This window comes from Gopherus evgoodei, chromosome 6, assembly GCF_007399415.2.
Source record: "Gopherus evgoodei ecotype Sinaloan lineage chromosome 6, rGopEvg1_v1.p, whole genome shotgun sequence".
In the NCBI taxonomy this organism is placed as follows: Eukaryota; Metazoa; Chordata; order Testudines; family Testudinidae; genus Gopherus; species Gopherus evgoodei.
In genome coordinates this window covers 1,137,492-1,161,271 of record NC_044327.1, presented here as the reverse complement: position 1 = coordinate 1,161,271, position 23,780 = coordinate 1,137,492, and the positions used below count along the sequence as shown (strand labels likewise).

General features: G+C 41.3%; 1 protein-coding gene across 3 annotated transcripts in view; it reads right to left on the bottom strand.

Moving 5' to 3' along the window:
- NCBP1 (nuclear cap binding protein subunit 1) overlaps window positions 1–23,780 on the bottom strand; it is a 46,011-nt gene that overhangs the window by 21,171 nt on the left and 1,060 nt on the right. Inside the window, exons 1-10 of one of the 3 annotated variants that reach the window (XM_030566352.1) lie at window positions 22,452–23,458; window positions 21,597–21,685; window positions 20,077–20,177; window positions 17,974–18,130; window positions 17,159–17,266; window positions 14,857–14,978; window positions 14,026–14,095; window positions 11,800–12,015; window positions 7,808–7,905; window positions 6,683–6,746 (exon numbers count right to left, since the gene is read on the bottom strand). In XM_030566352.1, coding sequence (XP_030422212.1) covers window positions 6,683–6,746; window positions 7,808–7,905; window positions 11,800–12,015; window positions 14,026–14,095; window positions 14,857–14,978; window positions 17,159–17,266; window positions 17,974–18,130; window positions 20,077–20,177; window positions 21,597–21,685; window positions 22,452–22,458 — 1,032 coding nt within the window. In that variant the 5' untranslated portion in view covers window positions 22,459–23,458. Of the gene's footprint in view, window positions 1–6,682; window positions 6,747–7,807; window positions 7,906–11,799; window positions 12,016–14,025; window positions 14,096–14,856; window positions 14,979–17,158; window positions 17,267–17,973; window positions 18,131–20,047; window positions 20,178–21,596; window positions 21,686–22,451; window positions 23,459–23,780 lie in introns of those variants that run through there. The other 2 variants (XM_030566351.1, XM_030566353.1) reach the window with 2 other exon arrangements.

The window sequence follows — 23,780 nt, the reverse complement described above, 5'->3', positions numbered from 1 at the left end:
CTTACTGAACAATCTTCCAAGTTATCTCTCTCCAAATCAAGCCATCTTAAGATTGACCCTCTATTGGCTTGTAAACAAAATAGTCTTGAAAAACTATCAATTAGAACATTTTTTAAACTGAGTTATTCTCCTGCATTGTCTACAATCAAAATGTTGCACCAGTGAGAACCTGAATGTGAAACCATAAATAAAAGTAGTCAGTTAAGTTTCATGACGCAAACTAGAGAAGTTACAGAAGTAAAACAGCAAAAAGGGGAAAATAAAAAAATATTTAGTTTTTATTTAAAGGGGGTAAGGAAATCAGCTAAAATACATTCAGGTTGATGATGTCCTCAGATATTGCAAAAATCTATAAATTAAGTTATATTTGAAAAAAAGGAAATTCAGTAGTTAGAGGTATTCCAAACTATACTATAAAACAAAGTTTCAGCTAGGTGGCTTTAAATATTAATACTACTGATGTAATTTTCTTTAAGCTTGTCGTATTTTGCAAGTTTCTATGAGATTTAATAAAAAAATCAAAGTCTGAAAATTGCACTGTATTATAAAACTTACCATATGTACATTTGTATTATATCAGTACAGATTGGATCTAAGTAGCACAGGTAGTGATGCCTACAGTTCAGGATGCCAAACATCTGTTTGAACACCTTGTTTTCAGTTTTTTAAAATTTTGACAAAGTTAAACTATTTGGTCTGAAATTCTCCACAACGGATGTCTGGATCTGAATCAAGTTGATTTTTGGGAGAAAACTGCAGCAAATGGTTCAGCCCTTTCACAGAATGAAGTTTGGAAAAATGTGTTTTATCCAACTTAAAAAAAATTCGTAACCATTTCACTGAGACGTTCTAGCACTGACGTTGAGCCTAAGAAGGAGCCAGAATTTACCAATGTAACATTGCCAAAGAGCCACAGTAAAACATCAGCAGGCCTGCCCTGGCTCCCGGCGCCACATTTCGAGGCATGCAGGAGGCAGGAGGAGGGGAAAGGAGGAGCAAGGGCATGGCAGGCTCAGGGGAAGGGGTGGGGAGGGATGGAGTGGGGGCAGGGCCTGTGGCAGAGCCAGGGGCTGAGCAGTGAGCACCCCCTGGCACACTGGAAAGTTGGCCCCTGTAGCTCCGGTGCCTATACAAGGAGCCGCATATTAACTTCTGAAGAACCGCATGTGGCTCCGGAGACACAGGTTGGCCACCCCTATTCCAGTGCCTCCATGCTCTGGAACAATCTTTGGAAAGGCAACACCCTGATGTCAGGAATTTGCCATATGCAGTCCCTCTGAAAATCTGCCTCTATCTGGCCAAGTTATAAACCAATGGACGCTGGAGTTTGTACATGCTCAGTAGAGACATATTAGAGTCTGGAAGCGAAACTCCCTGAACAGAACAGAACATCAGGGTTGGAAGGGACCTTAGGAAATCATCTAATCCAACCCCCTCCTCAAAGCAGGACCAATCTCCAGACAGATTTTTGCCCCAATCCCTAAATGGCCCCCTCAAGTACTGAACTCATAACCCTAGGGTTAGCAGGCCAATGCTCAAACCCTGAAGATCCCGTCTGTATTAAGCATACTCCATTCTGGGGATGAGGACTTTCCAGGCTTCTGGAAGCCAAGGGCTGTTCTGACATGAGGCACAGGCACTGCAAGCAGGGAGACTGTCTCATCTGTGTGCAAGCAGCCAAGAGAAGGAAAACACAAAATTAAGGTTGCCTGTGCAACCTCATTTTGGCCCCCTTGTGTGTATGTATTGATAACTCCTGCCTCATTCAGTGAGCAGGATGAATTGTGCTAAGGGAATGAAGTCAGGGCCATACAGTTAACGAGGCGGCTGTTGCCTTCTGTCTGACCCAGACACACTTGTTTCAGAAGTTGGACAGTATACTGAAGTGAGGCAGAGGACTGCAAGAGGAGAAAGGATGGTCTCATGGTTTAGAAAATTAAATGCAACCCTTGAGTGCTGGATATCCCTGTCTCTGCCACAGTGCTCGTGAGATTATGGGCAAGTCACAATTCACAAGGAGCCACTGCTTTCTCACTTTTGGGTGCCAAATCTGGAGTCTGATTTGTAAGAGTGCTGAGCACTCAACTTCAACTGCAGTCAGTGAGAACTTTGGTCAAAGTACATGGAATTCATTGAAGTGCTAAGCACCCTGAAAGAGTCAGGCCAGACACTTCTCTGCACATGGAATCAAATAGGGGTCCTTTATTATATATGATCATGTAACAGACTATCATAATGGATAAGAACAAAGGGGGCCTGTAGTGGGGCAGCTGCCCCACTGCCGCAGAACAGGGGTTAAAAGTAGCCCTGGAGAGGGTTGCGGCTGGGAAAAGGAGGGAGAAAAGCAGAGGGAGTGGTTGACCATAGGTCTGGCCAGCTCCATGACGGCCCAGCTGGCCCTGATAAGAGGGCTGGGGGCCAGGAGCTGAAGGAGCGCGTCTCTAGCTGTGGAGGAAGAAGGGCCTGGCTGCCTGGGAGAAAAAGGTACCTGGAGCTGGAGCAGTGCTGGAGAACAGGGCAAGGGAGCTGGGGAGCTCCAGCCTGGTAAAACCCCAGGCTGAGGCCTTGGTGAAGGCCCACAGAGGAACTGGGGCTGCAGAGATACAGCCTTGGAATAGGCAAAGGCAGCAGGTCCTAACTCCCTTGCCAGTGATGAGCAGCCATTACAGACTGTTGGGGGCTAGATGGTGACTGGCAGTAGCCATTGAGGCAAGGTGGGGGGAGAGCATTGGGGGTTCCCCTGGGAGGGGAGACCAGTGTGTGGGGATACTGCGGTGGGCAGAACCCCAAGATAAAGAGTTCCAGGGTCCGGGAGGGACACGGGAGCCAGCGGCAGGTGAAACACCAGCCAGTAAGAGGTGCTCCCTATGCTGGAGATCTAATTCCCAAGACAAGCAGCAGGAGGTGCTGCACTGGTGAATTGTCGCTTCACTACAGGGCCAAATTAAGAACTCCTAGAGAACATTAATTCAACAATAACATGGGTGAAAATGAGACAATCACTAAGATCATGAATGAAGTCACACAGAAAAAATGATTAAAAAAAGACAAATGCCATAGAACTTGAGGGCAAACATTTTTAACAAAAACCATCTCTCCGTCCTCATCTTCAAAGAAAGCCTGCGCAACACCTTAAAAACAAGCCTGGGAGTTTAAATTCATAACTTTGCTAGAAGCTAAAAATCATGGACTCAAAGACAATGGATTTATTGCTCATTATTACAAGCTGTGATTCACTAACCCTCCTTTCTCATACTATTGGAGAGGTGTGAACTCCCGCTTCACCTTGCATGGTCTCTTGCAATGTATTAGCTCCTTATGCTTAACAAACTGTTCCATGTTGTACGCGGTGTCACAGCCAGATACCTTTCCCAGACCTAAGCAACTCTGTGTAAGCAACAGAAGTCAGTGCAGTAAAAAAGAGATTACACCTGTCGCTCCAATATTGTGGGACCAGCACAGCTACAATACTGCCAAATTAGGAAATGCCGGAATTCAGGTTCAGTCTCTGACTTTACATACAGAAAAGAACACTAGAGTTGCAATTTCACTTGGTAACTAGTTATTCTCTAAAATTCTGCAAAAAGGCACAACAAAGGTTCAATTTTCAACATAAACCCTGGACTTCTAGCCTTGACTACTTGTTCACTCAACTCTAGTGTTCCTAGCGTCAGTTTGCTAATGCCTTTGCATTTCCTTTAACGACAGAAAATACTTAATGGGCTTTGTAAGTTCTCCATCTGATCTTAGTGTGTCCTTGATGGAGATCCTGATACCTTAGAACCCCAGCCACTTCAAATTCTACATGAGAGTTAAAGATCAATCCAAAGTGAAAGCACTTTACTGCACTCGATTATTCAGAGATTCTAGCTTTAGAAGTATCATTAAGACTTAACAGTAAATTCTACTGTGCATACATTAAAGACCTTAAACATTCAATTTTTAAAACTGACGAACATTGCTTCAAGTACAGCCGTTTCCTAAATGAGGCGAGCTCGAACAAGACAGCTCCTTTGAGTCAAGTATGCACAAAATTTCTAATTAAAACACAGTGATTTAAGAAACACCATGTACAAAATGTTCTACTTAACCAATTTAACTTATAGATTCCAACATTAACTTCACCTCTGATGAGACCAAGCCAGGAAGAAAGACTGCAGCACAAAAGTAATGATTTCCAAAGTTATGAACAATCAAAAGAGGAGGTTTAGAGTGCTTACAGCAGGAGCTATTGCAATATTAGAAGAGAACCAAGAACAGTAAGGAAATTAAAGTAATTTGCTTCTGGGCTGAGAAAGTTGTAAAGTGAAATTTAAGTATTATGCATAATTGCCATCTTGGCCTTTACTACAGCACTGCATTCTCCCGTGCTGTCATAACAAATGCCTAATCATATAGACTTCCAAAAAATTACATGAGAAATGTGTTAGCATCCTAAATAGTGACTGTGCTTTCAACTTGAATTTCTTAAGCAAAAAAAAAAAAACAAAAAAACACACACACACGTTACAAGATGAAACTTATTCCTGGACAATAAGGTAAAGCTTTTAGTTTTCCCAAAAGTCAGAATCTCTTGATTTAAGAAAAGTTTGTGATGGAGAGGTTGGCATGTAACCACAGTTAAGATTGAACAAAAGCTACACTTAATCCAGCCTCAGGAATTGAGGCTGCTCTGTGTCCCAAGATGTGGTGCACAAGACCAAGTTTCTAAAATGACAAATTCCAGGTCACTAAATGCTGAAATGGGACCTTCAGATTGGCACATCCTGCTTTGTCAGTACCACCAGTACTCCAAGGAACCACAGGATGATCAGGGCACTGATGATCTCTACGAAGTTCAGACTTATGATTCCACTCCACCATCATCTCATCCAGCACACAGTAAGGCACACTGGGCCATCACTTACCACAAGACACTCAAGTACATGGGTTGACAGGATACTAAATGCATTGAGTGCTAGATACCTGGAATGTTCATCAGAGACCAACTGCAGGACAGGAGCTCCACATCTGAGGGGCTAACCTGGAGGGGGTTTTTTACAGCTAATTGTAATGAGGAAGGAAGAGTTCTAGGCCTGCCTTCAGAAACTTTATGAGATGAAGTGAGCTAAACCCTAGGGCATGAATCCTTTAAGCACCTAGCATAACTGGGCATGCTTTGCATGGCACTTTGAGGAAATATGGATCACCTTAGCCCTCCATCAGTTAGGCAGAAGTACACGTGTATCGAAGCTTAAATGGCATTTTCCTTTCCTACTAGTTAGTTCACATGATTTCTATTATTCAAATGACTATTTGAAAAGCAGGAAATTCCCCAGACAAAGCATTACTTGAACTAGCATTAAGGTTGAAAGCAATGCTTCACTGACTTGAATGTTAGAGATCTTACAAGAGCATTGCCGTTTTGGGTTTTTTTGCTAACACTGAATTTTCAGACAGAAGAAACCTAAGAACATTGTAGTTTTGTTAAAGACACATTCATAGACAGGAAGGTTAACAGTCACAGTCAAGCAACCTATAATACCCACTTTCCATTTCCCCTTGTTACCTTCTTACCTACAAACCTTATTTCTTTCATATCCTATTCAGGTAAGTGATTGAAGAGGAGGCCCCTATATATGTTTCTGATTTGGAATTTTTTGAAGGCCTTTAAGCAGTCTTTAATTGGGAATGGTAAATTATTTCTTTTGGAGATTGTGTACAGCCAACACAATGCCAGATTCTGTACAACCACTCTCTGATTAACACTAAAGGCAGTTTAGGATTTGCAGTCACTGATGCGATAAAACTGTTATGGAGAGATAAAACAATCTCCATTTCTGGTGTTTCTTTGGCCTGAATAGGGGTAGAGACGAGGTAGTTTGGTTAACCTTAAAATATGAAATTCCTGGCTTAAAATATTTGGGGATTTTGGATTGTAAACCTTTAAATTTCTGGAGTGATTTTGCTTAGCCATTCACCCACAAGACTATTACCTGCTTGTAAGTTTAACTAAACTTCCTAGTTCTTAATGTTCGCTTTTTAATAGAGGCCTTGCAAAACAAATTGCAGTTAAACACTCAAGTCACCACATTCAACCTAATGTTCAGTTTAACGTACAAAGTTCTGCATCAGCCTGAGAGTTCTCTGAATAGAGGAACTGACTGAGAACCTACACTTGTCTTTCCACTCATATTTGTAGTTCTTAAAAATCCCTCCACCTGGAGAAGTGACTATGGAAAAAGAAACATCACTAAACAGCCAGAAATTGACTTCAAATTAAAAGCTAAAACCTTTTGAGATGTGACATACAGTGCTCTAAGCAACTCAGAAAAGAAGTAAGACACAAAGGTTTTGGGTTTTTTGTTTTTTTTTGGTTTAACTAAGTTCTTTTCAGCTCTAAAAATCTTAAAGACAGACCTATCTCAGAGATGACTGGCCTATCAGTACATTGGCCAGCTACGAAAAATACACAGGTAAAACTTTGGAAATGCCATTATTTGAAATTCTATTGCAATAGTGGTAACTGAACCTGATCTACTCATTAAGACTGCAGGATGATAATTTAAGTCAGGGAGAAACTACACCCTAGCCTTCAGGCCACTCTGATACCCAAAGAACGGACTACAATGGTTTGGAGTCTATTATTTAGGAGGTAAAGGTATCAAGTATGTGTACAAGATGCAGTGTGTAAAACGCATACCTCAACTATGTGATAGTTCAAAGGGATCTTGTTATTTCCTGGATAGCTCAGTAGCTGTGCAGCACTGCAAAAATAAGTATATGTGAGTTAGAATGCAACACATTAGATATGGTCTAGGTACCAAGAAATGATGATTTATGGAATAGTTCATTTTTTTGCATGAAGACTGTCAGATTGACAGGTCTAAAGACTGAAGTCAACTATTTACACACACAACAGGTGCAAGACAAGCATCAGTGCAAGCATGCCCACAGATATGCTTGACTCATAACCTGGAGGGACATGTTTATTTCCAAGCATATGCAATTCTTGAATACTCAAACTACTAACAGAGATACCATCTAGTATAAGTTTCGTGGTACTCTGCATAATTTTGGTACCTGCCCACCTGAAAACTGGACTGAAACCAAACTCAGCTCATACAAGCCAGACAAAAAACGGTCAGTTAAAATTGCCTTGCCTGGATTTGATTCATGAACCAAAAAATGAAGAGTCTATCTCATTAGCAAGTGCCCACCCAGCCACCTCCCCATGGCCCTTATTTTACTACAGATATTTGAATATAGAGCGAGCTAATGGAAAATACAAGAGGCCTTCTGACTTTTGCAGTTTCGTTTAATGAACACTTCATTAGCCAGCATTTGTCCCAAAGGAAAATAATGCCACTCTTCAATTACTCAAAGTCTAGTCCACTTGCACTAATTTATAGCTACCTCTAGATAGTCTTTCCACTTTCCCTGTGGAAATTCAGACAGCAGTCTTCTTGTTAATTGTAACAGTCAAAGTCTTAAAAAGAACACAGGATTTCTAGTTTCTGTGGAATCAGAAGCTGTACCAGTACTTGTGCAAGAACCCTTGCCGCACACACAAATCCTGCCTGTTTATCACTAAGGCTACTGGCTCTTTTTTGGATGTAATTTTAAATTTAGAATCTTAGTGGAATGCCTGTTTCTCTAACTTCCTAACTTCTTCATCTCAAGCTTTTGGGCAACAGTCATTTCAGGATTTTAAAGGTCTCCCGCGAAAGTCACGATACTCAAGACAGAAAGCTAAAAAAAATTCAGGAAGAGGTATTGTGGTATCATATCACTATTCCTTTATTCACTCAGTGAAAATACTTCTTACCACGTTTTTCTCTCTTTCCAGTGGGATTTGATGATGCAGTGAAGATTCTCTTCTATTACAAATCTCTCAACTGAATGACTGCCAGGCATAACAGGACCCTATTAAAAAGGGAATTAAGATATATGAAGTCACTGTTAGAAAAAGGACTTGTTCTATTATACCCATCTGGGGAAGTGAGGAAACAGACTGAGAGTGAGACAGGCACCCAGAAGTCACCTACTACAGGACAGGCCCAACAAGGAAAACAACAGAACACCACTGGCCATCACGTACAGCCCCCAGCTAAAACCTCTCCAGTGCATCATCAACCATCTGCAACCTATCCTGGAAAACAATCACAAACTCTCACAGACCCTGGGACGCAGGCCAGTTCTTGCTTACAGACAGCCCTCCGACCTAATACTCACTAGCAACTACACATTATACCACAGAAACACTCAGCCAGGAACCAATCCCTGTAACAAACGCTGTTGCCTACCCCATCCCCAAATATACTCTAGCGACATCAGAGGACCCAACCACTTCAGCCACACCATCAAGGGCTCATTCACCTTCACATCTACAAATGTGATATATGCCATCATGTGCCAGCAATGCCCCTCTGCCATGTACATTGGCCAAACCAGACAGTCTCTACGTAAAAGAATAAATGGACACAAATCAGACATGAGGAATGGTAACATACAAAAGCCAGTAGGAGAACACTTCAATCTCTCTGGACGTTGAATAACAGATTTAAAAGTAGCCATACTTCAACAAAAAAACTTCAAAAACAGACTTCAAAGAGAAACTGCAGAGCTACAATTCATTTACAAACTTAACACCATTATGTTGGGTTTGAATAGGGACTGGGAGTGGCTGACTCACTACAAAAGCAATTTTCCCTCTCTTGGTATTGACACCTCCTCCTCAATTACTGGGGGTGGACCACATCCACCCTGACCGAATTGGCCTTGTCTACACTGGTTCTCCACTTGTGAGGTAACTCCCTTCTCTTCATTTGTCAGTATATTTATGCCTGTATCTGTAATTTTCACTCCATGCATCTGAAGAAGTGGGTTTTTTACCCACAAAACTTATGCCCCAATAAATCTGCTAGTCTTTAAGGTGCCACCGGACTCCTCGTTTTTGCAGTTCCGATAATTATTCACAGGGATTTAACACTTTGCTGTTCGGTATAAAAACATCCTCTAAGCAAACAATCTGTTTCAACGAGTGTTTTAAACTGCTAAAATACAAAGGGCTAGTTTCAAATAAAGTGACATCCTTAAAGACAATTTCCAACAAAACGCAGACAGCACTAGAACTCATATCTAGATTTTTGTATCACCTTGTCTTGTTTGTAGATGAGACCTCTAATACCCAGCTACAATTTCAGCTGTGCCTGTTTTCATCAGTTACTGGTCATTTTCACCACTCAATGTTGTTTTTAACCTGAGCTTCCAAGAATATATTCAGCACTTCTGTACAATTTCACCCTATAATATTCCCCACTGCCCCATACACCACTTCTGAACATTACACAAAATGGCTACAATTCATAAGAGTTACTCCACACGTAAGGATCACATCAATAGGCACATTGGATACTGCATCCTTTTCAGCTACCGCAAAGGAGGTCAGACTATGTCATTCATATCAACTAGATGAAACAAGATTCGAAGCACTCCCTTCCCACATTTATAGCAAGAGAAGTTGACTTCTCACTTCCCACACCAGGCAGGCTTTTCATGTTTCCAGATACAGTAAAGAAAAGGTTACATAAATATACTAAAATAGCCATACATTTAGTGAATTACTCCTGTCTACTTAATGGTATTGTATTCTCAGATTACACCAATTGTCATAAACAGATAAGTAAGAGTTAATAGAACAGAAGTACTTCATCTCTCTTTTGCCTGTAAAGGGTTAACAAGTTCAGTGAGCCTGGCTGTCGCCTGACCAGAGGACCAATTAGGGGACAGGATACTTTCAAATCGTGAGGGAGGGAAGTTGTGTGTGCACTATTAGAATTTGGTTGTTGTTCACTCTGGGGGCTCAGAGGGACCAGATGTGCAACCAGGTTTCTCTCCAATCTCTCCAATACAGGCTCTCATCAGTTCAGAATAGTGAGTACTAGGTAGATAAGGCGAGTTAGGCTTATGGTTGTTTTCTTCATTTGCAAATGTGTATTTGGCTGGAAGGATTCTAATTTGTACTTGTATACTTAAGCTGGGAGGGTATTCCCAGTGTCTATAGCTGAAAGACCCTGTAACATATTCCATCTTAAATTTACAAAGATAATTTTTACTGTTTTTTCTTTCTTTAATTAAAAGCTTTTCTTGTTTAAGAACCTGATTGTTTTTTTATTCTGGTGAGACCCCAGGGGACTGGGTCTGGATCCACTAGGGACTTGGTGGGGAGAAAGGAGGGAAGGGGGAGAGAAAGGTTAATTACTCTCTGTGTTAGGATTACTTTCTCTCTCAGGGAGAGTCTGGGAGGGGGAGAGAGAAGGAGGGGGAAGGTGAATTTTCCTCTCTGTTTCAAGATTCAAGGAGTTTGAATCACAGTGATCTTCCAGGGTAACCCAGGGAGGGGAAGTCTGGGAGAGGCAACGGTGAGGGAAAGGGTTTACTTTCCTTGTGTTAAGATCCAGAAAGTCTGGGTCTTGGGGGTTCCCGGACAAGGTTTTGGGGGGACCAGAGTGTACCAGGCACTGGAATTCCTGGTTGGTGGCAGCGCTACAGGTTCTAAGCTGGTAATTGAGCTTAGAGGAATTCATGCTGGTACCCCATCTTTTGGACGCTAAGGTTCAGAGTGGGGAATTATACTATGACACCAATGGTCTTTGAAAGTGTGTCTTTGAAAGGCAAATCAAAGGCAGTGAGACAGTTACTTGCTCTTCCCATAATTAGGATACCAGCTCCTGTTCACAGGGAGATTTATAAAATATTTTTGAATCCACAAGGTCAAAATTATTGTGTGTAGTATTTGGCACTGTTTAAAAAGTTTTTAAGCAGAGAATACATGACAACATAATATAATGGTTTTATTGATGAGAGTCTGTCATAACACTGCACTACTCACAAACTGCAAAAGCCACGAGCTAGGCCAACCATCCCAGATGAGTACCAATAAAACATTTAAACCATGGTACCACGTACATGCACACCACATATCGCTGAATAATTTCTACAATTATTTAAGAAAATTTAAAAGCTTCATGGAGATTTTTTTAATGTACTTCTGCCTCTTAAGCCAAGTGCTGCAGTTACCATGCACCCTAAATGCACAGGGCTCTGCAGCTAATCCAGCAATTTTACTACACCTCAAAGTGCCACAATTCAAAGTCGGTTATTTCAAGAATTAGGTCTCATCAGAAACAGAGATTCTCCCATTTTCAACAGTATAAAGATCTTGTTTCTAGCTCAGCAAGGTAGTGTAACAACAGACCTGAATGCTGTGACTTTTTTGCAGAAAAGTTATTAATGTTCTAGGACAAAACACTGCCCTCTTTGGGCCCAAGTACATTTTGGTGGAGGGGAGAAGAGGACTTTCTGTATTTGCGGGAAGGTTTCTCTGGCAGACTTTTTAAAAAACCCACTCAGCTGTCTGAAGCTACTCAGGGGTTTGGAACATCAGAAATCATCTCAGTGAGACAGTGAGGTAGCTAAAGGTGCACCTTAAATTCATTTATCATATATCTTACACATACGTTATGATATATTATAAATGTCTGTATATGTTAAGATATTAACTCAGGCAATTTTCAATTGTCAAACGAAGTTGACATGTATGATAACATGAACTGCCAAAGTAAATATTTCATGTTGGTGTCTTCCCAGTGGCATGAAAACAGACAGTATTTCTGCTGATCTTCACACTCCATAAAAAGGGGGGGAAGTCTCACCCTGCTTTGGCCTGGGTTCCCACCAGCTTTGTGACCCTTGCTTTAGATTTAGATGTCAGTATGTAAAACCATCGCTTTCCTCCACCTCCTGAAGATGACATACCTCAGGATCATCTGTGTAGTCAAACATTCTAAAGATGACTCTTGGCATAGGGTAAACTGAATCTTCAGTGTGAGGTGGTGGAGTGAAAGGAGGCAGATTGTGCTGCAGTGCTTCACAGAGGATGCTGTCAAAGGCAAGATAGGGCCTCAGAATGTGTCTTTCCTGCCAGCGATCTTTTTTCAACTTCTGAATCTGAGCCCAAAGGCAGTCTAAATACTGAAAACAAGACAGAAAATATTTTTAAATATCAGATACAGTATCTCAGGAAATTACAAAATTCTATATCGTCACTTGCAAGAGCTTAGTTTCTCCATCAGCCACTCCAGAAAGCCCTTCAGAGCACCAGGCATTTTCAGAAAAGATTTCTTCATTACTGAACTCACATATTCAGAAAAGCAAAGCATCTGGCTAGGCTGCTTATTAGCAACCATCTATTCATTTAGGAAATAAAGACTGATGTTTGGTTAAATTTAGTAATTTCTATACACAGAAGAAAGTAGCCTTCATAGTTCCACATATTCACAAGTGTTGTCACTTAAAATTCTACTACTAATAAAATAACCCAGTGCTCTACTATTGTTAGTGATGGGGCGCATATAAGCCTATGATACATTCAACATAAGCAGGAGCAGCAGTAAATTATTTCCTAAGTCACCAATGAGAGAAAACAAAGGAAATACTGAGACAAGAGACAATAGCTTCTAAGTGCAGTTTTCTATGTTTCGGGTGAACAGAAGCCATGACAATTCTTATTTTCTGTATTTCTTGACTTTAGAAAACAAAATTAAAAAAAACTTGTCAGAAAAATCTTTCAGAGATTGATCGATACTTTACTGACTCAGTAATCAGCACTTTTAAATATGCATCCCTATACATTTTGTATCTTGCCTGTAGCTTCTCAATATCCTGGTGGTAGCATGTTCCCATAAGGACAGAGAGTGAGGAGTCACATTCCCTCTTTGCTTGATGATATGGGGGGGGGGGGGGCATGCAAGAGGCCTGACCTGTCCATTTTTTGCCACAGACTCAGCCCCCTGCATGTCCTCTTCCCCCCAAGGCCGCCAGAAGTGGATCCTGTCCCAGGTAAGAGTGGCCCAGAGAAGCTGTGAGGAGCACCCCTACCTGGGGTGGGAGGGGTCTCACATACCCCAAAGCCCCCCCCCCTCCCCACCCCAGAGCAGCCCCTGGCCCATGTCCCCACCCCAGACCCCTCCACCCAGGGCAAGTGGAGGGTCTGTGGCTCCCAACAGCTGGCTGTGCAGCTCTTACATTGGCCCAGCTCAAGCTCTTCGGCCCCATTGCCAGGCCAGAAGCAGAATCCGTCTACTTTGAAGCAGAATCCGTCGCCCCTGCCTCTTACTCAGCTCAACAGAGCCCACGCTTACTCTGTGACAGAGCTTTTCCTGTGAGCTTCAGAGACACACCAAGCTTCAGAGCCTAAGGAGATGCTACAATCTTGAGTGGGAGGGGTCAAGAGTACTGAACACATTTGCTGAAGGGGGAGCATCTTTCCCTGAGCCCCTTGTGCTGCTCCATTGCCTGCTATGTTGCCGAGGGCTGAACTATGCCAATAGCTCTGCATTTCACAGGAAAACAGTTCCTTTGATTTCCCATGAGGTGGCCAAGCTGGGATCCCCGGCCACCACTATCAATGCAACTCTTCATACCTGTCTTCTCGGGGGAGGAGTGGGAGTGCTGCCTGTGCTTCTTGCCACACGACAGCAGGTGGAGTCCTTTCGAGAGTGAAGGAGACAAAAGACAGGCCTCTCAAATTGAACCTACTGGTGAACACAAGACAGCTGCAAAGAATGAGGTCACTGAAGGGCAAACAGTGCAGGTTCCCTTTCTGTCAAAGTTAGTGTTGTTTTCAACACAATGCAACTCTCCCAAATGGTGACTAGATAACTAGTTACATCATGATACCCAAAAAAGGGAGCCTCACAGAACTCTTCCTGCAGTGATCTCAGTCTTCAACCATTGCTCAACTGAGCAGCAAGTGTTTTCCTAAGTGGTGTGCCAGAAAACAAGTGTCTCCCTGTAGAATGACCAAGCTTTGCACAGGTTTAGACCTGAGAAACTGAAGACAGCTGGACCTAGAACCTACTGAGGATAACAGAAAACATGGGGAAAGGGAGACATTTTTGCTTCAACAAGATCATTTTCAGAAGTGTTTTAGCCTGAGATTTTTCTACTTTTGTTACTACATAGCAAATAAAATCCATTTACCTCTTCTTGTGGATGTGGTTTGTCAGCAGACCAAACTTGTAACATGGGTACATGGATCTTCTGACGCCGTCTATTACATATAGAAAGAAAAGCTATCCATTTTAAAACTGAAATCTAGACCAAGTAATGTTTTCTATTGTGCATGTACAGCATTTGAGCTCCTCAGCTGAGTAGCTTTGTAGTAAACTAACATTTACTAATCTGTCAGATACTATTTAAAGTGCTAATATAGGTTGTCCTTGCTGCAATGTTGAGTTCACTCATCCAGTTATAGTGGACATTTTGCAGCATAGAGTGACTATTAGCAGCATCCAGTGTTTGAAAAGAAACAGAGAAGTTGAGCCCCCATCACATTCTTAGCTTGAGTGTTAGCAGCACTCAAGCTTCAACCCACAGCCCAACTGGCCAGCGAGCTCAAGTTTAAAGCACTATTTAACTTAAGCTATAGATCTATATGTGGACAGGAGTTGGGTTGGGGCATCACACAAATTAACACTGCAGTAAAGACAAGTCCTATATCTTTAATGAGCTGCTGTTAAAGGAACTCTTAAAAACGATCCAAAATGAACAGAGATCTAGTGTTTTTGCATCACAATTATAAAAGCTAAACAAGTTTTGGAAAACTGGATCTACTAGTATGAAACAGGTGCTTCAATCATTTAGTGTTAAAAAAAAATCCCACAATCTATGCCATTTCACTGTGTCAGACTTCTGAGAATTATCAAGTTTTACAATTTTAGATTACTTTTGAATGACCAATAAGCAAAGCTATTTATTCTTCATTTCACCAGGTGTTAGGATAGAGGGGACTGATGTTGGCTGTAGTCTTACTTCAAATAGCTTTCAGTCTGGGACAAAATGCGGTCCATCTCAGCGTCCTTCTTCTCGTACAGTTCCTTTCCAACCCAGGGCAGAGATGACAGAAATGCAAATACATACCAGTCACATCGTACCTGCAGAGAACAAGGGGAAAAAAAAGTACGTTCCATACTTTTAACAAGGAATTTCTCAAGAAGCAACCCATTTTACTTGGCAAGGATTAGAGAGAATAAGTTCCTTTGAATACAATGGAAAAAATCACCTAGAATCAAAGAAATAACCATTACTTTGGAAAGTGCAGCTATACTTCAATGCTAGTTCATAGAGCCACCAGAACCCAAAGATGTGTTCAGCAGCTCTGTGTTTAAAAGCGTGAATGTATTGCAATGTGTGGATATCAGATATATGCATGTTCATGACATTAAATATCTGGATAACCACACTTAAGACAAGGTGGTCGGGGTAGTATCTTTTAACTGGACCAACTTCTTAAAAGAATTAGTTAATAAAAGATATTACCTCACTCACCTTGTCTTTCTAATATCCTGGGACTGACGTGACTACAACTACACCACATACATACTTAAGTTGGTAAGGTAAAAATATTGTGCACTGGCAATATTAATTGTAATGATTTAGCCATCAACTTAATGACATTATTACAAAAGGAATCTTTATTAATATTTTAGATCAGAAGCAGTAAATATTTAAAAAAAACAAGCGATTTACTTGCTACTGTGTGTGTTCTTTGACCAGTGAAACCAAACACTGACATACAGGTTTTGTTTCAAACACTGCAGGAAAGCATAATAAAATTCCATTGTCTGTTTTTAACACAGTTTCAGGTTCTCATAAAATATGTAGTTTTTAACAACATTAAAATTTTGGTTCAAATTGAAGTTGACAATTGCTTTTCAAAACAGAACTGCGCTTTAAAGGAACAGTCTGTAAAAATGGCCTTTTTCGTCACGATTTCTCCCATATAGGTGCATTCAATAGCATATCTGCCAACTTCCATGAAGACAAGACCTGTACTCAATTATGACTTCTGTATCAATAGAACTGAAAGTTAGAAAACAATTGTATGTGAAAAGTCTGTTTGAAGACTGTCAAACATAAAGCTAAGGGTAGCATAAAATCCCTCTTTACCTTGTAAAGGGTTAATTCCTCTTTTACCTGAAAACTGTTAAGAAACTCAGATAACCTTGTTGGCACCTGACCAAAAGGACCAATAAAGGGAGAAGATACTTTCAAATCGGTTGGGGAAGGTTTTTGTTTGTGTCTTGGTTTTTGTTCTCTTTGAGTCAGCAAGGAACCAGGGCAGGAAAAATACATCTCCTTAAGTATACCTGGACTAAGCATCTAGTATTGCAGAAATAGTAAGTAATAGCAAAGAAATGCATTAGATTATCTTTTGCTTTAGCTTGTGAATTTTCCCTGTGCTAAGAGGGAGGTTTATCCCTGTTTTTGCACCTTTAAAGTTTTACCTAGAGGGGAAATCCTCTGTGTTTTTGACTCGTTATTCTGTAAAGTACTTACCATCCTGAATTTACAGAGGTGATTCTTTTATCTTTTCCTTAATTACAATTCTTCTTTTAAGAACCCGATTGATTTTTCACTGTTCTTAAGATCCAAGGGTTTGGGTCTCTGTTCACCTGTATCAAGTGGTGAGGATATTATTCTCAAGCCTTCCCCAGGAAACGGGTGTAGGGCTTGGGGGGAACAGGACTCCAAGTGGTCCTTTCCCTGATTCTTTGTCTAAATCACTTGAAGACAATGGAAATTAACGGAAGTCCCTGAGGCCCTCATCTGGCCTTCAGGATCTTTACACTACCGATGATTGTGCACTTTGCTTCTTCTGCATCATCTGATTCTCATAGACCATGGTAGATTTGCATGGCCGGCTGCTAGACAATAAAATGTTTTTCTTGTAAAATTGGGTTGTAATTTATTTGAAAGTCACTGAGTGAGAAAAGCCATTTTTAGAGTCATTCAGATTAGATCAGCATTTTAAAGTTTCAGACACAAACTTGGTAGAGTCTGAGGATTATGTATATGCCAAATTTGAACGTAAAGAAAGCCATCTGAGCCAACTGACTGTATAGGGGCCAAGTACTTACTTTATTTTTTTCTCCAATTACCACTGCTACCTTCTAGCCATACTATGGAACTATAGTCAGCAACCGATTTAGGGAATTTACCATTGCACCAGCCCATTTTAACCCCTTACATGGCTGGTACTGTAAGTGCTGGGCTGTGAAAAATTCCTGATAGACTAGCAAGTCATTCACAAAGTAAAGACTCCTTTGCTTACCTGGGGCACATCTTCCTCTTGAGTCACACTCACAAAGTTCTCAAACATGGCTACCATTGAAGGCGCAGCTATTACATGACAATTCACAAGGTCAGACAGAAAACGAACCTAATGGGTAAAGAAAAGTTCTGATGATACACACATTTCTAGACTCTTCTCTTACTACAAACTTGCTGAAGTAATCGCAAGTCTGAGACCTGACAACAAACATAAATATTCATTCAGCTACTAAAACAAACTACTAGGACAAAAACGTTACTAGCACTTGCCTAGTAGCACAAAGGAAGCATGCAGTGTAAAAAATGAGTCCCTCTCTGAACAACGCACACTTTAAGTATTGCCCCATAAACTATGTCATAACAGCAGCAAAGAGTCCTGTGGCACCTTATAGACTAACTGACGTATTAGAGCATGAGCTTTCGTGGGTGAATACTCACTTTGTCGGATGCATGTCATCCGACGAAGTGGATATTCACCCACGAAAGCTCATGCTCCAAAACGTCTGTTAGTCTAGAAGGTGTCACAGGATTCTTTGCTGCTTTTACAGATCCAGACTAACACGGCTACCCCTCTGATACTATATCATAACAGTTGCTCTCTAAAAGAATGAATTAAAATTATTTTGGGAGGAAAAATCTCTTGCACACCTCCCATCTTCTCCTAGTACACCTATGGAATACTGCATGTTGACTTTAGAACAGACCAGTTTCCCCAGTATCACAATTAGACACATCCTACTTCTCGCAGGTGTAACAGGGACAGCACATCAGGTTAAGGGGAAAGGAGCATAAGAGGTGAAAAAAAATACTACTTACTAAATACACAGCTTCATTATACATATTGGCTTTCAAACATTCTTTGAGCTGACGAATCATAGCTTCTACAAATTCCCCACCAAAATTGTAGTTCCTGGCGTTCAACAACCCAACTAATGTTGTGTAAACGGTAAGCTTTTCTGGTAACAGACGTGCACTGATTTAAATGTAGAAAAGAAAAAAAAAAATATTGCATCAGATGTTAATCTGTATCATAAGAATTAATATCCGTCAGTCTCACACTGAAGTTAATGTGAATTGGATAGAACTTGTTATTGACAATAAAAATGGCATAAGAGCCTGGAATGGCATTTACTGGAAATTTTAAACACTTCATAGAGGTGTTTTGAGGACTATTTTATAAAGAGGCTTTGAAATTTAAAAGCCACAAGACAGCATCATTTTACAGAAGATTGACAATTTTATTTTAGTGAACCAGCAGCCCAACTTGGGTTAAAGTAGATTTTAAGACAGAGTCCTAAAACCTTTTTGTAGGTTTAAAAAAAAAACAAAAACCTAAACTAGAGTGGAAATAATGATTCTCACACCCTCTTCTCTCATCCCTTTCATATACATTTTAATATGAATATGACTAAGCAGTTCAAGAGCTAAAGGCTGTGAAGATTTTTATGCCCTACTAAACAAGTATTTTTTGTTTGGCCTTGTGTAACTCCTTTAAATACAGTGAAACATCAGGAATACATAAGAGACTTTATCCTTTCTGTATCTTGTGTAAGATGAGGTACATTCTGCATTGCATATAAAAACGTTTAAATTTAAACACAAAAAGGCTATTGCATCAACATGACTGATCTTAATTGGAAAGTGCTTAAGAAATTCAAAGGGATAGTTCTGAAGATAATTCAGGTCATCTCCTTAACTATGTTTTGTATTCATATGTACTTTTGTATCCTGACACTTGCATTACTCTTGTTGGAAACAAATTAACTCCTCGACTAAGATTGTAACTTGCATTACAATTGTCAGAAAAATGTGGCTGTTATATCATTTGACTGCATGTTCAATTCTAATTTCACTTACCCTGGAGCTTAACACCTCATCTTACACAAGATACAGAGAGTATAAAAGTGCAACACCAAGGCCCAGAAGAAATGCCACTAGTTGACAGCTTCACCTGAGGTCTCTCAGCATCAAGGCCCTCCCCTGCAGACCCACCCTACCAATGATGAAAGATGGCTTGCTGTGGTGGGGAGTAGGTCTGGGACCCTCTGTCTGCTTAACTGCTCTTGGAGCAGACGAAGGCCTTAAGACAGGGGTGGGCAAACTTTTTGGCCCAAGGGCCACATCTGGGTATGGACATTGTATGGCAGGCCATGAATGCTCATGAAATTGGGGGTTGGGGCGTGGGAGGGGGTGCAGGCTCTGGGGGGATGGGGCTGAGGGGTTGGGGGTGCAGGAGGGTCCTCCAGGTTGGGACCGAGGGGTTCAGGGCGTGGGATCAGGTAGGGGCAGGGGACTGAGGTGCCAGAGGAGGGCAGGGGTGCAGGTTCCAGGTGGCACTTGATACTACTTCTGGGAGCTGCTTGAGGTATGTCCCCACTCCAGCTCCTGTGCAGAGGTACGGCCAGGAAGTTCTGCGTACTGCCCCTGAAGCTCCCATTGGCTGCGATTTCTGGCCAATGGAAGTTGTGGGGGTGGTGCTTGGGGCGAGGGCAGCATGTGGTGCCCCATGGCTGTCCCTACGCATAGGAGTCAGAGAGGGGGACATGCTGCTGCTTTCAGGAGCCACTCAGAGCAGGGCAAGCCCTTGACCCTGCTCCTCGGCTGGAGCACCAGAACGAGGCAAGCCCTGGACCCCACTCCACAGCTGGAGTTCGAGGGCTAGGTTAAAATGTCTGGAGGGCCAGATGTGTCCCCTTGGCCACAGTTTGCTGACCCCTGTCTTAAAGAGAATGCAGTGTGTATGTTAGTTTTTCCTCCAGTTGTTACTGTTGCCAATTTCCTTGGCTAAAAGTAAACTTAAAGTGTCAGTAATGGACGAGCTGTTCATACGAACATTTTAAATATGTCATGTATGTTTGAAAAGCATTTAGTGTAGATAATACATCATCACCTGGCTCCACAAATCTTTTGCATACATACACTGTACAAAGAATTCTTAATATCTTGCTTTTGTAGTTTGGCAGATCAGCCTCCAAGACACCAGCTAGGCCTTCCAAGTTGCTCTCCAAAGACGAAGTACTCTAAGAAAAGAGATAATTTGAAAGCCATCACAACCAAATCAAGGGATAGCCAGCCAACTCTTCAGTAACAAGCTTGTTTGAATGGAAGATTATTTTATTTTGCTCTTATTGATAGAATATAAATCTGGGTAAGAATAAAAGTTTGTTTTTTAGTGGGAGTGATGTTTCAAATTTCATCTGGCTATATGAGATATTTTCAGTTTGCTGAAAGTACACAGGAGATTAGTAAGACAAGGCAGCGAGCAATACCTCCTGAATTCCGCACAAAATTGTAGAAGGCTGTCCATTTTTATTTCTTTGTTACTCTCAATCTATTGCAAATATATTAAGGGGCAGGACCATTCTAATCTCATTTAAATGTTTTTTAAAAAAGAAAAACTAAAAAGATCCCTTAAGTAGCTATAGCCTGGATCTTGAAACATACAAGGGCCTCCCATCGAAGTTAGATACCTGTGCTGCCATGCCCCCTGAAATGTAAAGAATTAGAACAGTTCTGTACTGTATTTAATTGAAACACTGCCAATTAGCTTTACACAAAAGGCATTTCTAAGGTTTTAACTATTTCAGCAATCTGGACAGCAGGAAAAGTTAGTGAGCATACTACTCAATTAATTTCACCAGTGTTCAACAAGCAATATAACCACAGAGTAGTATCCAGTTAGAGCAGCGGTTCTCAAATTGGGGGCCGAGATCCCTCAGGGGGCCATGATGTCATTACATGGGGGGTTGTGAGCTGTCAACCTCCACTCCAAACCCTGATGGCCTCCAGCATTTATAATGGTATTAAATATATTGAACAGTGTATTTAATGTATTAGGTGGGTCCCACTCAGAGGCTTGCAATGTGAAAGTGATCACCAGTAAAAAAAGTTTGAGACTCACTGAGTTAGACCTAGCAGAACATGACTAAAGTATTTATAGAAAACTGGGTGAAATTAAAATTAAATTAGCATTTACAAACACTAACCAGTCAGTCCTATTTACTACTTATTTTATACCTTATTTCATTACCTGGCTTCATGCCATTTTTTCTTCTCTATAACACTGAAGACAGTTCCAGAAAAAGACCAGTCTATCTCCTGTTTTCCCCTTCTCTCCCTGTCCAGCCTCACTTTTTGATTCCCATCCATAGCAGTTGGGATCCGTGCATATGGGATATTCCTCTTACCCTGTACTTTGTTTATTCCTTCCTCCATCAAAATCTCTCAATAAAAACCCTGAACTTCTCTTTTGAATTTAATCCATCAGTATCCTTTTCCCCCTCTGACACCCATTCACTAGATTGAGGACTGCACTAGTAACCACTGACACAAAAGTCGCAATTCGTGTACTAGACAGAGCTCTCTCAGAAGCCTCAACTCTTACATCCAAAGATTCAAAACCAATAGCTCAATTTGTCAGAAGAAATTGCTACTCATACCTTCTCTCCAACTCTGCATATTAAAGATTCCAGTCTCTCTTCAATTTCAGATGGCTCAGATGTTCTCCTCCTTTTATGCGGTTGTCCTCCTGTTTCAATACATTCATGAAACCAAGAATACCAGTTAAATAATTCCTTGACTGCTTTAAAAAAAAATTTTTGAACAATTCTGTCAGCCTCAGCTCACGTTCCAGTTCTGTACTATAAGAAAAATTACCTACAAGACATTCAGGTGTTATTATTTAAGACAGACCCAACAAACTTGAAAACAAAGCTAACGTATTAATTAAAACATATCCAGTTTCTGTAGCTATTTTACTCTCTAGGATTTTATTCACAGAGAATCAAGTCCTTTTCACCCTCTTATTTGAAAGAAGTTTTTGGAAGTGCATTTCTGCTTAAGTGCAAGACACAGTATCAGTGGTACATGCAGAGTAAGTTAAGCATATGTTATAGAGTTAGCAGTACCTAAATACTGCTCATCTGAAGTACCATTTGGGATTATCTGGCACCAAAGATAACATGCCTAAGCACAGATGCCCATGTAGCCTTTTACTTATCAGGTTTTTTATTTTGGAAAAAAGACTAGACAAACAAGCAAACAATCACTAAAAACCTTCTAGAATCGATATTAAACTCAATGCTCATACAAAAGCTGAAAATGTTGCTAGCAAAAGTAGTAGAGTTCTCTGTCTGTAGGATTGCATCAAGTTAACTATATATGCCCCAAAAGAGGCATCTGTTCTATACATGATCTTATCACACTGTCAACACTAGGGCATTAAGCGACATGACTGATGGATATCACACGTGGTTCATTTTCTCACCATCTCCCCAGGGTAGAACTGTACATACCATGCATTTTGTTTTAGTAGAGTTTCATCTGTTTTAAAAGCCGCACACCGCTGTATAGGTGGTAGAGAAGGGAAGGTGGAAATCGTGCCCCTTGCAGCTGGAGCAATGGTGGCGAAGTTTGTAACGGTCCTTCAAACTCCCGTAGGAGCTGTGACAGCCTGGAACTGGCCACTGAGAGTCTGCATCCTGCACAGATGAACCTTCCCCTTACGGTAGTAAATTCTATTGTGCCAAGAGAGTGAAGCTGTCGACCACAGTCCTTATGCCAGAGCTTTTTAGCTGATCTTTTAGACATGTCGGGCCCAGATCATTGAGCACCTTCAAGAAAAAGGACTGAGACCTTGATGTGATTCTGTAAGAAGCCAGGGTAGAGTGCAGGACAAGTTCAATGTGCTCCCGGTAACCTGTGTTGTAACGGTCTGTACTAGGTGGACTGACGGCTTTACGTCCAGGTATATCACATTAGTATTAGTGTCAGCAAGGAATCCAGGAGCCGCTAACCTGCAGGCTGACAGTCTGATCAGTTGTGGGTGTGTACCTTTAATAAAAAGACTGTCTCATTGCTGCAAATTCTCTGAAGTGACCACCATAATCTTGTCCAGCTTCAGCCAGCTGTTCACATATCAGCTGATACCATCCAAGCACTGGACTATCTTGGTGATAGTGGCATGGCTGTATGCAGTAAAGAATAGATAGAGGTGGGTGTCATCTGTATATTGCTGGCATTTAAATCCAGTCATCTCACCAATTTACCTAGTGGCTGCATGTACAGCTGAACTGGGGAAACCGAGGTGGCCTGTTTGTTGGCAGGCATGACAGCAGATCCATGCAGTTTGGGAAGCCTCCTTAAGTGTGCACCCCTTTTCAGTGAAGTAGAATGCTAGTTCTTCCCCATGCTCAGTGCTGGTGTGGGCTGTAAGCACTTGGTACAAGTGGGTTAGCTCTCAAGACATGATCTGACAGGTTCAGCAGAGATTGACAGGAAGGTTCTTGCAGCCTGTAATACAGCCTCAGCCTAAGCTGGCAGAAATGCTTTGTTTCAGCCTTTGTTTTCTACCTTCTCTCCAGCTAATGCAGGTTGTCAAAAAAACCAAGGAGATCCATGTGGTGATGGGGAGGAAGGGGACATTTGGGGCCAGCATACTGATGGTTGAGGCTACTATACAATGATGATTCACCATATTTTCAACTCCTGAGTGACAATCTGCTATTACACTTGCCTGCACCTATACATACCCCCATTGCATTCAGATGGGCTCTGCACAGTAGAATACAAGGCCACACACAGCAAGCAGGGGATAGATATAGCTTAAAATGTTTTTAAAAGGC